The 14,726-nt window shown below is 53.9% G+C and overlaps 1 protein-coding gene and 1 long non-coding RNA gene across 53 annotated transcripts in view; one reads left to right on the top strand and one right to left on the bottom strand.

Annotated features, from left to right (window-relative positions):
- Ncor2 (nuclear receptor co-repressor 2) overlaps positions 1-14,726 on the bottom strand; it is a 162,646-nt gene that overhangs the window by 93,729 nt on the left and 54,191 nt on the right. For all 52 annotated transcript variants that reach the window (NM_001437571.1, NM_001108334.2, XM_087578889.1 and 49 more), the window contains 3 exon segments: positions 8,319-8,496; positions 9,169-9,296; positions 14,252-14,462. In NM_001437571.1, the coding sequence (NP_001424500.1) occupies positions 8,319-8,496; positions 9,169-9,296; positions 14,252-14,356 (411 nt within the window). In that variant the 5' untranslated portion in view covers positions 14,357-14,462.
- On the top strand, positions 6,512-10,685 carry LOC120095965 (uncharacterized). The gene is made up of 3 exons (XR_015634794.1): positions 6,512-6,622; positions 6,920-7,125; positions 10,474-10,685. It is a non-coding gene; the product is annotated as an uncharacterized LOC120095965 (long non-coding RNA).

Raw genomic sequence — 14,726 nt, 5'->3', positions numbered from 1 at the left:
ACTTGTTTTCCAGCCATGACTTCAGGCCGCAGTATACGAACTTCCTACCCTGAGCACTCCCACAGTCACAGTGCTACATGTGGATCCTGCCTGGCCCTGGCCACTCTTTCCCATGGCTGTGTTCTTAGAAGACAAAATTCCAGGCGGCCTGAGTATTGACAGCCCTTACTGCCTCCTCCTGGCTACATCTCTCCTATTCCCTGGAAACAGAAATAAGGCTCCCACAGTGACCCCGGGCCCCCAGTGCAGCCACATGTGCCCTCCACATGTGCAGGATAGCTTAGGGAAGCAGGCTGCAGGCCCTGAAGGAGAGCAGTCAGCTTTTCAGAAAGCACACCTGTCACAACACACAGAAGCCAGTGGGGTCACCGGGCCTCGTTTTTGTTCTGTTTTTGCAGAGCGAAGCGATGAAATCTTTATGCACGCTAAGCGAGCGCTCGACCACAGACCTACTGCCCAGGCCATCTGTTACCTTCAACCTTTTAAGGACTTATTTTATGAGTGTTTTGCCTACACACATGTATCTGGCACCACATGCACGCCTGGTCCCTTTAGAGGTCAAAAGAAGGGGTCAGAACCCCTGGAACTGGGGTTAAGACAGTTGTAAGCCATGTGGATACTGGGAACCAGATCTCCACAGTGATCCTAGCGTGAGCCATCTCTCCCTACGCTGCCCAGGGTGTCCTTGAACTTCTGATCCTCCTGCCTCCGCCTCCCACATACGGGGATGTCAGTTCTGCACCACCACACATGGTTCCTTCTCACTGATGGGCATTTGTCAGCTTCGGTGGCTGCTCTTCCCTGAGGCTGCCCATTTGTCTCCCGCATGGCCCTGCACCTGGCTGCTCCACAGTCCCTCTGTTCTCTGGCCAGTCAGGGACCACCCAGGCTGCACAGGGATGCTCCGGGAACAAAGAGGTTAGGAAAACAACCCAGTTCTCATCTAGATGGCCCTGGGCTTCGATCCCAGCCCTGCTCTGCAGTACCCAGTTCTGTGACACAGATGGTGCATGGAGGTGCCGCCAGCCTCAGTATCCCTATCTGTACAACGGGGGAGAGACACAGGAGTAGTTTCACCTCCACAGTGGCTTGTGAGCCTCGGTGCATGCAAAGAGTCTGTCTGACACACTGTTATCACTGAATAGTGCAGTCAAGGAAGGTCTGTCCCTACCCTGGCTCCCAGCTAGGTCAGCCCCACCCTGTCTCCCTCTGGGCCAAGACAGCAGCTGCTGGCAGAAGTGGCCAGGCAGAGTCGGGCTGCTCCCCGCCCCCACACAGCTGCACTCTAAGGACACAGGATGCTTTATTCCTGGGAACAACTGTAGCCTGGGCAGCCAGGTGCCCCACCTACTCCCTCCCCCATTACCCTTGCGATGGGAAGAGACTACAACTCCCATTCGTCCCCTTTGCTGTCCCCTTCCCTACCTCTGTCGGCTCTCAGCCCTGGACTTTGCCCCCAGCCTCATGTTGTCATTTAAAATATAAGGACAAAGGAACACAGCACACTGGGGACTTCAGGCTCTCCTCCCAACAGAATTCTCCAGGAAGCTCTCAATACCCATCTCAAAACCGAAGGTGGCACCTAGGACAGTCCTCTTGGCCCAGAGTTCATATCGCTTCCCTCTGCTATGTTCCCCAAAAGCAGAAGAGAGAGACAGACTGTTAGCCTGTGGGACCAGGCAACCTGAAACTATGGACCAAACAGTCCACCCTGGGCCCCAAAGCCATGCCACCTAAAGAAGGCTCCGTCCCCAAGTCTAGGACAGCACAGAAACTGCAGCTGGCCACACCAGCCACTCCGTGTGGCTAAGCCCCACTTCCTGGACCAGCTAGATCAGGCTGACTTTCATGGCGGTTCACCCTTGGGACCAGGCATAAGATGACCCAACCCAGACTCCTCCACACAGCAGGTTCCCTTTCAGATAGATACACATGCTCCCACGTAACAAGGCACAAGAACAAAGGCCATGGAACACCCAGACAGAGAGCATCCACCCACCACAACAGACTGCAGGCCGGGGGAAGCTATACATATGGCTCCCTCATAGATGGAGAAACTTTCCAGGGGCTGACACCCTGACTCCAGACCATCCTGCTACTGCCTTCACAGGCGGCGAGGTAAGCCAATGGTGGAGAGACGGTGCCTGGCATCTGACAGGCTAGCCTCGAAGTGGCAGGCGGCTCTGCTTGCAGGTGACCCCTCTGTAAGCCCCAAAGCCTGAAGACAGATGAACCCTAAGCCCAACCATAGACCAGTCCCTCCCCAGACTCTCTTAGCCAGTGAGATACGCATCCGTCCATCTGCCTGTCCACCCGCCTGTCCATCTGTCCACCCGTCAGTCAGATAGACTCACTCCAGCCGACTAGTCAGTCAGACTCCACTGAGTCAGTCACTCTCTGCAGTTCTCTGACTAGGCAGAAAGCTTCAAGGCAGCGTAAGACTGTCTATTTCTGACATAAAGACCTGTCACAGAAGGCCTGGGAATGGGAACCTGAGGCTAATCACTTCCCGTTCCACCAGAGGCCTGTGGCCCACAGCCAAGCGACAGGCTCCAGCCAGAGCAAGGGGAACAGCAGAGGGGTCTGGATCGGGAGGGCCAGAGATGGGGAACTTGCTCTCTGTGGGTCTTGGACCTGTGCAGGGGTAAGGATTGGGGTGCCCAGAGTCACACATGCTGTCTTTCAAGCACTCCAAGAAGCAGCGTGGGCCACGGTGATGTCAGCCACCAGGGCTGAGCTCAGCCAGAAGCTATCAAACCTGAATTTCATGAGAGACGCCTGAGTTCAGGATCTGTGCTTAAGCTGGGGTCCCAGGCCCCAACCACCCAAGGACCTTGGAGAGAAGGTTCCTCAGCGACATACCAAAGTCCCCCAAAACAAAGCTCAATGGACAGCGAAGGCACTGCCAAATGTGAGGGGGCCAGAAACTCCCCCCAAAACCCCTGCTCCTGCCTCCAGCTGGACTCCCCCCCCACAAACCACAGTTGCTCAGAGCTGTGTACATTCTCTCCTCACCCACCCAGTCCCCCCGGAGCCTGGCTCCAGCCCAGACGGGGCCCAGGCAGGGGAAAGAGGGACAGATGGTGGGAAGGCGAGAGGCAGAGACAGTGGGGGACAGACGGTCAGAAACAGAACCGCACGATCAAGCAGAAACAGAACGAGAAACAGAGAAAACAAGGCAGCGACCCTAAAGATGTGTGTGCTGGCTAGTTTTCTGTCAACTTGAGGCAAGTTGTAGTCATCTGAGGAACAAACCTTGACTGAGGAAAAGCCTCCCTAGGATCAGGCTGCCGGCAAGTGTGTAGAGCATTTTCTTACTTGGGGACTGACGGGAGAGAGTGTCTAGTTCATTTGTGGCGGGGCCTTCCCTGGGCTGCTGGTCCCGGGTTCCATAAGCAAGCAGGTTTCGAAAGCCATGGGGAGCAAGTCAGTGAGCAGCCCCCCTCCATGGCCTCTGCATTGGCTCCTGCCTCCAGCTTCCTGCTCTGTTCCTGTCCGGACTCTTTCAATGATGAACAGTGATTGGACGTGTAAGCCAAATAAACTCTTTCCTCAAGTTACTCTGGTCCTGGTGGTTCGTCACAGCACAAGTAACCCTACCTATGACAGATATGGGTACCAGAATACTGAGATGGTGCTGGGACAGGCCTGACCGTATTGTTTTGGGGAGGATTTTTGAAAGGATTTCAGAATTTTGGACAAGAAAAGCCACCGAGTGTTTAAAGTCCAGTGAGTTATTCTACGGAAACGTGGCAGAAAACAATGTTGAGAGGATCAGAAATGACAGAGGCCTGGCTGGTGGAGTTCCCGAGGGAATTCTGAGAGCTACATTAAGTCTACCAGGCCAGTTGCATATTTCCTATTTTGAATTAAGACTGTGGTGTCTGGTCTCTTTAGCTGGGACTGAAGAGTCAGCCATGATTTAATGAGACCGGCGCCTCTGAAGTAAAACCTTTGCTTTACTGGGACAATGGATGCTGGTTGGCTGGAGGTGAAAGACATCAGCAGGGATTAAGAACAAACCTGCATCACTGAGGTGAGATCTTCTAAGAAGCCTTTCCTGACAGCCAGCACACTGAGGCTATGGTCCAGAGGCAGCCAGCGTCATACCTTGCCCTCAAGTCAAACTTGGTAAAGAGTCACCCAGGAAGTGTTGGTTTTAAAGACATGAAGTGGTCGTGAAGGCAGGAAACTGGGATTGTGCGTTGTGAGAGGTGAGGAGAGGCTATCGGTGAAGTTGCTGCAGTTGGAAGGCCCAGAAACGGTCATGCTAAGAAACAGACTTGGCACCACAAAGAGAGCCCAAGAGAAGCTATTGGTGAAAGTGTAGCCCGGTTGCAGCAGAAGACCCCAGTGTTTTGGAAATGCTAGGTACTATAGGATGACCACCAAGAACACCAACAGAACCTAGACGGCCAGCCCTCTAGAGCCCAGAGATCACGAGCGCACCCCACACTGATTTACACTGCGAGTTTGGTTTTTCTTCCGACTGTGACTGTCCCCTGGTTCTTCCCTCTTGAGGTAAGGAAGTGTTTAACTCATTTGTGATTTTATAGGAGCCCATGGTTGAGAGACTTTAAACTTGAAAAAAAGAAAGAAATTTGAGAGTTCTATAGAGATTTGGGACTTTAAGACTGACATTTTTAAGAAGACAACTTTTAGGGTTTGAATCTGTAAGGTTTTTTCAGCTTGTAAACTTTTCTACTGTGATGTCTTTATTAATGTGTCGTCTTAGGGAAGAACAAGGGAGGAAAGGCTGTGGCTTAACAGTGATGTGTTTGTGTCAAGTGGACAAGGGATCGGTTGGGCTGGCTAATTTTATTATCAACTTAAGCTACAGTCATCTGAGAAGAAGACACCTCGATGGAGAAAATGCCTCCATAAGATCAAGGTGTGGGCAAGCCTGCGTGTATAACACTTCCTTAGTGATTGATAGGTGAGGACCCAGCCCATTATGGGTGGCACCACCCCTGGGCTGGTGCTCCTCAGCTCTGTAAGAACTGAGCAAGTCAGAAAGTGGCACTCATCCATGGCCTGCCCTGCTTGAGTTCCTGTCCTGACTTCCTTCCTTAATGAACAGTGATGTGGATCTGAATACCAAATAAACCCTTTCCTCCCCAAGTTGCTTTTGATGGCAACCCCTGATTGAGACAGGGTGCCAGGAACACCTGAGCCACCGGTGTGAGCCACAGGTGGCCTCACTGGTGAATGTGAGGCAAAACCATCAGAAAAGCCACAGGCTAAATAGAACTGGGACACTCTGGCAAGCAGCTAGTGACAGCAGAGGCTGACAGGTTCCTATGGGGATACAAAACCCAGACCAGAGCTGGTCCTGAGACACTCATCTGCTACCCCTTGATGAAGACTCACCATGCACAGCCCCTCCTGCCTTCTACAAAGCAGGGAGAGGGCCTCAGGGATAACTGAGGAACTAGGGCAAGGAAGAGTCTCCTGAAGGAGTTGCCTACCTGAACCCCATATCCCCCACTTTTAGCTCTCAGCCCAAGCTCCAAACAGGGACATCCCAGGTTGGCGCCACAGTGCTGGGAAGACCTTGGGCATGTGACAGACTCTGCAGGCGCACACTTGGTATTAGCCTATCATCCTGTGGCCTTCCTGGTTATGCCTCCTCATTGCTGGCCACCCTGTAGTGGCCCCCACCTGGCCTGGGGATGCTTGACTCATCCACTTGCAGTACAGGCATGGGGAAAACCCCACCCCACTGTCCTGAGTGGGCACTCCCCATCTCAAGCCTAGTCCCTGTCCCCATACCGTGATCAGACATCACACTCAGATTCCTGACAGCACTGAAGGCATGGCAGGCGCCTAGACTGAACACACAGAGAGAGTTGTCCCCGGCCACCCAAGAAATGAATGGCCATCCTGTGCACCGGTCACAGGACCCAGGAGTGGGGTGGGGGATAGACAGACAGTACAAACGGATAGATAGACAAACAAACAGATGAGGAAGGATGGATCGGGCAGCTGTGGGGAGATATATGACAACAGAGCAGGGAAGCTGGATGGTGACCGGAATGGGCAGCTGGGGGAAGGGGTGGGGACAAAGGGACAAAGATAATGGAGCTGGAAGAAGATCAAGCAGAGGGGTGGCAGGAGAGGGAAAGAGGGATGAGCACAGGGCAAAGGGGGTCAAACACTTGATGCTGGAGAAGAGAAGACAGAGGAAGCAGGTCACCCAGCAGTGCAGGAGGACAGCCCAGAGGCCACCTGTCCCAAGTCCAGACCCAGTGTGGTCAGCAGAGTTCCCTGCCAAGACTTCAGGCCATCCCACCAGGGGCTCCCAGACAGCCTTGGGTACCCACTGCCTTCAGTCCAGAAAGCCTCTGAGGGAACAGAGGGCAACCAGGTGCACACCAGCAGTGCCAGGGCCTAGGGAGGGGCCAGGCCAGGTTTAAGAAGTCACAAAGATACACAGGGTATGGAGAGATGACATCAGTGCTCGGTCACACCGGACCTAATAACCAAGCACTTGAAAGGGATCTAGACCTTCATACCTGAGAAAAGGAGGTTTGAGACGGAGGCAAGACCTTGCCTGCCCCCACATGACCCAGTGGTGAAGGAACGGAGGGAGGGAAGATGAGAGGCCACTGCCACAGTCCAGGTGAGTGACAGTGATCTGGGGCAACTGGGGCTGACATAGGGTAGGCAGTGGCTAGACCCGGCATCTCCATGGCAGGATATGGGTGCGGGATCATGGGCTAAGTAGGTAGATGAGAAAGGGGCAGGAGACTGGAGCAGCAGAGGAGAGAGAGCTGCCAGAGGGGGTGAAGTGTCCGTCTGGAACTGACCTCTCCCGGGGATGGTCTGGGGCAGGGAATGAGGATACCCCAATCAGTGTCAGGGAAGCAAGGCCATGTATCCCCTGACATCCTGACACCTGCCTTCAATTACCTGACAGAGGTCACAGCAGCTGAACAGAACACACTGGGAATGGGCTGGACTCCTATAGCTCTAACCCGCCAAGAACATTCCAGAAGCCATGCCAGCGTCTTTACTCCCCATGGAGACTGGAGTCTGATTCTGTCACCTGGTCGAGCCTGAAGGTGTGCGTGCGTGCAAGGCTCACAGCCAAACCCCCTATCCAGATAGCCTGGGTCACTTCAGGTCAGTTGGTCTACTACTAACACAGAACAAGCAGGGCTCAGAGAGGCCCGAGCCTGAGCAGCACAGCTGGAACAGAGTCGGAACTGGAGAACAGACAGAAGGCTTAGAGTAAGCCTGCCTCAGGGTAACAGGCCTGTCATCGGAGCTGTGCCGAATATATGCAAGGCTTAGGCAAAGTTATGATTTCAAGGCCTGCCCAGGCAGGCTACAGAGTACATTCAAGGCTGGCTGATCGATTTAGCTAGACCATATTTGGAAAAGTAATATATGTATACATACATACATGTGTGTGTGTATGTATGTATGTATGTATGTATGTATGTATGTATGTATACATATATACATTAAAAGAGATTTAAAGATACGGCTTGGTGGTAGAGGGCTAGTCTAGCATGGACAAGGCCCAGAGTTCCTCCTCTAACACCAGGGTGTGGGAACCCATGGAATTAAGCTCCCTTGTGGACAGCCTCCCTGGGGACAGGGCTTGGCCACCCGCTGCTCTGCGGATCCTCAAGCCCACATGGCTACAGATGTAGACCCATCCCGCCCATCTGGCACCCAAGGAGCCATTTAGACCTGGGCTGCAGCAGGTCTGTCCGTAGGTCTGTCTGCCTGAGGCCCTCAACTCCAGGCCCTGACATGCCAGACACTATCCCACCCATCATATCTCATCTCTAGGGACTCCAGAGTCCCAAACATGGGCCAGCTCTAGCTCCTACATGAAGCCTGAGGAGTCCCAAGCCATTGTTCCACACAAGCTGTCACCTATGCAGCCCAGCCCCCACGGGGCACACAGACTGTGCTAACATGGTCACGGGGGCTGATCTTGTCCCATCAGTCTCCAACCTTCTGATCCAAGGCTTTGCAGAACCCTCACTCCACACTTCCCAGTCACACCAGGGTGTGACTACAGCCACACACCGGGTCCCACCACAGGGTCTGTATGCTCCTGCCAGCTCGAGATACCTTCCCAATTCTTTCCATCACCCACGCCCTCTCTCCTCACCTGGCGGTGGCTCCAGTGCTCCGTCCCATCCTCACACCCACACCAGAGCTGGCCTCCATCCTTCCACCCAGCTTTTCTTTCCCTGTCCCCAGCCCCAGCCCCTTGCCTGCCCCCAGCCCCAGCCCCTTGCCTGCCCACACCAGCAGTGGCAGCAGCTGACAAGCCTATAGGCCTGGCTGGGGTGTACCTTGGTAAGATCTTCAGACCCACTTGGCTGCCCAGTGGCCAGCAGGGGTGCCGGGCGCAGCAGGGTATCAGGTAGTAGCTCCAGGCGTGGGCGCTTGCTCTCTGTGAATTCTATGTCGGGCTTGCCCAGTTCAGGCAGGAAGGTGCGAGACTCAGGGCGCAGGTGGAGCTCCTGAGACCTGTGGGAGGCCAGGGACACACATTACACAGGAGACAGAAGCTTAGGACCAAGAATCTGGGTGTCTGCCTAGCCGGGTTCTCATGAGGAGACTTGTTAGAAGGTTCCTCTGTCTTCCCTGATAGGAGAGGACATAGTTCTGACTCATGAGGACTTGTTGTGACTACCCAGCCTGAAAACCCCACAGACCCTCTTGAGCTAACCAGAAATGCAAAACGTAAAACCTAAACCACTGCTACTGACCAAGACTACATTTTAACAAGCCCCTGGGGGTTTTAAAGCACAGGCCTGAGAAGCACCATAAGGTTTACGCAAAGAACAGCATACACAACACTTTTCCTTCTAACCCTCCCTGGGCAGACATCACTAGCCGATCACAGCACTTCTGCTATTAAAAACTGATCTAGCCAGCAGGCAGAAAGATGTGAGCCTTTTGCCTCTTAATTTTCCTTAACCTTGGGTAGATAGATGGTCATACCTCCTCTACCTATAAGTCCTCAGCCCCTGCTCCTGGGAGAGTACAGCCCTGTCATGGCCCTAGGATGCCACCAGGAGGAAGTGGTGCTGGGAAGGGCTGAAGTCTGGACCCCTGCAGCTTTACCTACAAAAACTATCATTATCTACCTGAGAGACACCATAGCCTAGACAAAATGTGGCGGCAACATCTCCTCACCGTTCACTTCCAGGCTGGAACTCAGATAGCAGTGAGGGCCGCCTCCTCTGTGGCTGGATAATGGAGCCGGGTGACAGGTGTGAGGTGTAGTCACGAGGGTGGTGTTGGTACTCAAGCAGCCCCACGTCCTGTGGAAGAAAGGGAGCAGTGAGCAAGCACAGGAGCAATGGCAGCTTCCTTGCCACCAAGAGGCCCAGATGAGTTTCCAGCCTACATCCTCTAGCTACAATTGCCACAGCGATGTTTCCCACCATGCTTAGAGCCCTGGAGCCACAAGGTACAGCTGGGGGTACCCCTTACTGTAGAAGATCATAATAACCTTAGTACTGGACTCTACATCCCCACACAGGCCACACTGGGGCATGTATGTGGTATCCCTGTATCGTCCCACTCTCTAGCTGGTACATCTGAGGGGGACGAGGGCAAAGCACAGGTCCTCTAAGGCCACGGGCTGGACAACGGTCAGCCTGTAAATCCCACTGCCCATACCAGTGAGCTGCAGGTTTAGAGAACAATGTGTCACTTCTCCCAGGCCCTGCCTACTGACATGGGGCTGGGTATTGCCTTAGCAGGGCACTGGTGAGCATGGAGCGGCCCACAGGGCAGAAATGTATCTGCCTTCAATGGAGACCCAGGTCTCCTCGGACAGGTATCCCTGTGAAGAGTCAAGCTCAAAACACGAAAGAGAGAGGAAGATTGCGTAGCCAGAACAGATGGAGATATATAAACCCAGATCCCAGCCAAGCAGCTGTTCAGGAGTCCCGCCCACCACGAGAAAAACAGCTAGCTTATGAAGTGTGGGGGATGGGGGGAGGGAGGCTACACCCTCCCGCTTTGAACAGTGATTGTGATTTCGCTGGTCAGACCACACCTGGTGTTGAGGTCTGTGAAGGAGGCCTCAACCTTAGCCTACCCTTGCAGAAAGAGTGCTGGGGAGTCAACACAGTTGACAAAGTCCCCCAACCTTGAAGTCTCATCGTGGTGCCAGGCTCCCTCCCTGCTCACTAGCGTTCTACCAACCCCTACATTTTTCACAAGGGTCAAGATCACCTTATCACGGTAAGAAAATGAGGGAATTGAGAGAGGAGAGAGCTGAGTGTGCACACCATTTAAAAAAAAAAAAAAAAGACCACCAGGCCAATCAATCTAGTCTATCAGCCTAGACACTTGATTACATGCACGGCAATCGATTAGTAATGTCTGTCTCGGGTATAGCCGCAGATAGCGTGAACTATAGAACTATAGGTTAACTTAGTTTTCCATTGGCATATTTTCTCCTTTTCGGTCCTTTTTATTTTGTTTTAGATTTCATTTTATCTCTATGTATCTGTGTGTATGTCTATGTGCCTATGCACTGGAGTCCAGTGCCCACCTAAGCCAGAGAGAACCTGAAGACATTGGATATCCTGGAGTTAGAAGCAGCTATGAATTGCTCAACATGGATGCGTAAAACCATGCTCAGATCCCCTGAAAAGCAGCTCAGGCCCTTTTGAGGCCCTGGCTTTGTGTCTTAAACAGTTCTTACTGCAAAGAATCAATGATAGCAGCTAAGTGTGCTGAGGCTATAGAAGCAGCCAGGCTCCTGCCCCTAGAGGATGAGCAACTGGGAAACCTCAGAGACCAAACAGCAAGGGAAGATCAAGACCCTGCAAAACAAGACCCAGGAGAAGGACAAGGCTACCAGGATGACCCTGCCAAGGAGGACTTGGAGAGAACGGATCCCATACTCAGATCGCTGCAACCAAGCCTTCTGCACGAGCTGTCTAATGCGACCCCCCCAAACACAAGGAGGATATCATGGGTGGTGTGAACAACAAGAGAATGAGGGGCCCAGAAGCAAGAACAGTTCTTCCCGGTTGCACAGCAAGGACAGCACAGGTTCTACAGGGTGAGGCTCAACTGGCACCTCCGCAGGGAACGGGGACAGTCACAGGTCACAGGTCACAACCTGCCCAGTGGCTGATCACAACACCCGACTCAAGAGTAGAGGCCCACCCCACCCCCCGGATATTTCCACTACAAACAGAACAAGTGGGGAGCCCCAAGAAACACACTGTACCCCAGCACAAGTCTAAGAAGTAGAGACGCACACGAGGTCATATGGAGACAGAGTTCAGCCGAGCCCTGTGAACCCTGGATTCACAGGTCACTCCTGAGTGGTGTGTTCATTCCAACGGAGCCTCACCTCAGGGCTTCCACGCAGCCTGGGGCACTGCCCACCCAGACGCCATGCATCGCCTGTCCCTCCTCTCCCGTCCCAGCTCCACCAACGACATTAGGCTCACCACTTAAAACATGGCCTCCTCCAGCCTCGCCTTTGCTCACTGTTCCCCAAGAGAATGTCAGCTCCCCAGAGTGAGAGGGTTTCTCAGGCCTTCACAGCTCTGTCCCCAAGGCTTGGAAATTGGCCTGTGACAAACCTAATCTGCATTTGTCCAACAAATGAACGAGTGAATCCATTAATGAGTGAAGAACGAACCGACAGGCCAATGACCGAGAGAGTGAGTAAATGAATGGACAGACAAATGAGGGCCCTGAGGCAGTAACAAGTGACATGTGCAGGTGGTGCAGGAACCCACGATGTGCCCACACACCCAGGACGTCAGCCCCAGCCAGCACCCAGTGCCATTAGACAGGAGCAGCCTGAGCCCCATGTGGCATAGCAGTTTGTAAATAACTGGACAACAGCCCGCAGGTCCATCCCACAGCCAAGAGTCAGCCAGCTAGGCCCAAGGCCAAGGCTAGAGACAGTCAACTTTGTCAGGCGTCCCTGGCACACACCTTGCCCGGCACTGACCTGCAGATACATGGCTCTTGCGCCCCACTGCCAGCAGCATGGAGACAGGGAAAGGGACAAACTATAGGGTGTGACAAGGAAGCCTGACGCTCACAGGAAGCATGTTATTCCCGATGACACGAGGGGACTAACAGTCTGATGCTGTAGGCAGGGGGTGCCCACTGTCACATCACACAGAGACCCGCTCATAGCCCAAGCATGGTGTCACCTTGGTAGAACCCCAGCTGTTTTATAAGCAGTTCACTTGACTGAGAGCGCAGAGCTTCCTCGAAGATAGGCCTGCTAGAGTGTGTGAGTGGCACACATCATGCATACCCAGGCCCAGGACACCACACACTGAGCTGGTCACTACACCAGGGCTAGAACCACGGTGGCTCCCTGAGATGCTGTGATCTCCCCTACAGGCCTCATGGCTTCTCTTCTCTGCCCTCTCTTTCCTAAGACACAGCATTAAGAGGGAAAGTGTAGGATCTTTTCCCGTCTGCGATACCCAGACTTGAGCCACAGGAAAGAGATGGGGTACAGTGGGAGATGGGGATTGACTTCACCAAGCCAGCACAGAAAAGTCATGAGGCCTCAATATCCACCCAGAGAAAAACCTTCCACAGTCCCTGGGCATCAGCAGAGCCCTGCTTGGTGGCCCAGCAAGGGCTGGAGGCCGAAGAGCAAGCAGGTCCCCTGGAACGGAACCCGTGGGCCCCACTAGGGGACAGACATGTTCCGACCTGTAAGCTATCCCATTAGGTCACACTCACCCCAGGGGGGTTAGTAACCACTGGGTCCGGTCCAGCGGCATCCTGCCTGTGTCACCAACAGCACAGCAGGAGAGTGGGAGGTGCCTAGGGTCAGCCAGTGACCCTAAATGCTGGGGAGAGGGCACAAGTGGGGCAAAGAGCAAGAAGTCAGGTATGAAGGAAGGGGCCGCAGCAGCCGGATGAGCAGTGTGAATGAAGGAGAAGGAAGAAGCCATGGACATCTGCCTGGGGGGCTGGGATGGGGGGAGGGGAGTCCGCAGGGGAAAGAGATAGTCGAACCCCAGACAGGGCCCATCCAGGAAATGGCTTTAACAGTATCAAGTTATGGTGGCAGTGGACAGCCACATGGGGGCATGCATTGGCATTCCTGTGGGTGTTGTCATCACCCCTGCTTTATAGGTGATGGAACTGAGAGCCCCCAACCTTAAATGGAGCGTCTGGAATCGTTCGCCAGCCTAGAGAGCAGCTGGTCTTGCTGCTAGCTTAGTTGTGACCCAGTGCCTCATGCAGCGAATAAATGGTCGGAGTGGAGGTATAAGGCCGGGAGCTAGGGCGTACAGGACCCCAACCCAGGACGATGATTAGGGCTTGTCTTCTCCCTCTAGGCCCCAGCTGCTCCATTCAAGGACCTGCCACTCTGAGAGTACAGCTGGCTCTGCACATAGGTTCTCAGTTCTGGGGGAGCCACTATGCATTGGGCTCTGGGGCTCATGGGAAAGCATTCTTGACTCACAAGTAAAAACCACATCCCACACAAATATAGCTCTGTTACAGAAATGGACCACACCATCCAGGAGGGGCAGGCACGAGCATAGATACACACACATTCTCATTCTCTCTCTCTCTCTCTCTCTCTCTCTCTCTCTCTCTCTCTCTCTCACACACACACACACACACACACACACACACACACACACGGGGACTCCCTCCTAGCTGTGACTGCTACATCTCACATCACACCCCTTCACTCAACAGCCAGAGACATGGTATACAACAGGCCCACAACGAAAGCCGACACAGATGACTCAAAGGCTCTACAGTACGAAGAGAACAGGAGGAACAGGACCCTGGCCGAGGCCGACGCTGCTCTGGGCTTCAGAGTCTTACAGCTAAATAGGCACCAAGGTCTTGAGGGTTAGGAAGAAGTGCGACCTCAGTCTCCCTGTCCAAAACCACCCCAGTCCCAAACACAGCAGAAATGGGTCCCGCTGTGAGGGGAATGTACACCACGGGCGCTCTATCGTGCACGCCAAGCCCACTGTCCATCGAGATATAAGCAGTGTCCACTCAGCCTAGCCTCAGCTTCCGCCTTCCCACACTAAAACAAGACTTGCTATGTAGCCTAGGCTGGTCTCAAAATGGAAATCCTCCTGCCTTCACCTCCACAACCGAGATTGCAGACCTCCATCACCACAGCTGGCTGCCACCAGTCTCCCCACTGAGACCAAATCAACCTAGGCCGCGCCGCAGCGGCTGCCTTCAGAAGATGCATTTTGCAGCAGGGGTGGTACTGAGCAGATATGCCCCTTACCGTGTGGGGCCGGGCTATCTGCACCGGGTAGGAGATGCCATGGGGTGGGTAGCGGGGCTCAGCAGCCCGCCATGTCTGTGCCACAGGCTGTGTGGATCCTGACATGGTGGTAGGGTCCAGGAAGGCTTTGGAACCCAATACACTCTTGACCACACCTAGGACTAGGGGCTGGTCTCGGTCATCTGCTGGCCGGTGACCTCGTCACAGGTACCTGTGGAAAGAGAAAGAAAACAAATTGAACAGGAGGCAGCTGGTCCCTGGCTACTGCGGCCTAGTCCTTTTCTCCTGCCTGAGCCTCCTCTCCAAGGACAGCACAAAGCCACCAACACCTTGCCTACCCTCCACAAGCCATCTCCCTACTCGACAGGCCTCAGCAGACTTGGGAGCCTCCGTGTGGATACCATACCCACAGCCATCCGACAGCCATCAGACGGCTCCCACACCCACCTTGGGCAGCCAGTTCGTGCCACAGTTG

The sequence above is a fragment of the Rattus norvegicus genome, chromosome 12 (assembly GCF_021556685.1).
Source record: "Rattus norvegicus strain SHRSP/BbbUtx chromosome 12, alternate assembly SHRSP_T2T, whole genome shotgun sequence".
Taxonomy (NCBI): domain Eukaryota; kingdom Metazoa; phylum Chordata; class Mammalia; order Rodentia; family Muridae; genus Rattus; species Rattus norvegicus.
The sequence above is the reverse complement of the archived record's forward strand: the minus strand, read 5'-3'. Positions and strand labels throughout refer to the sequence as shown.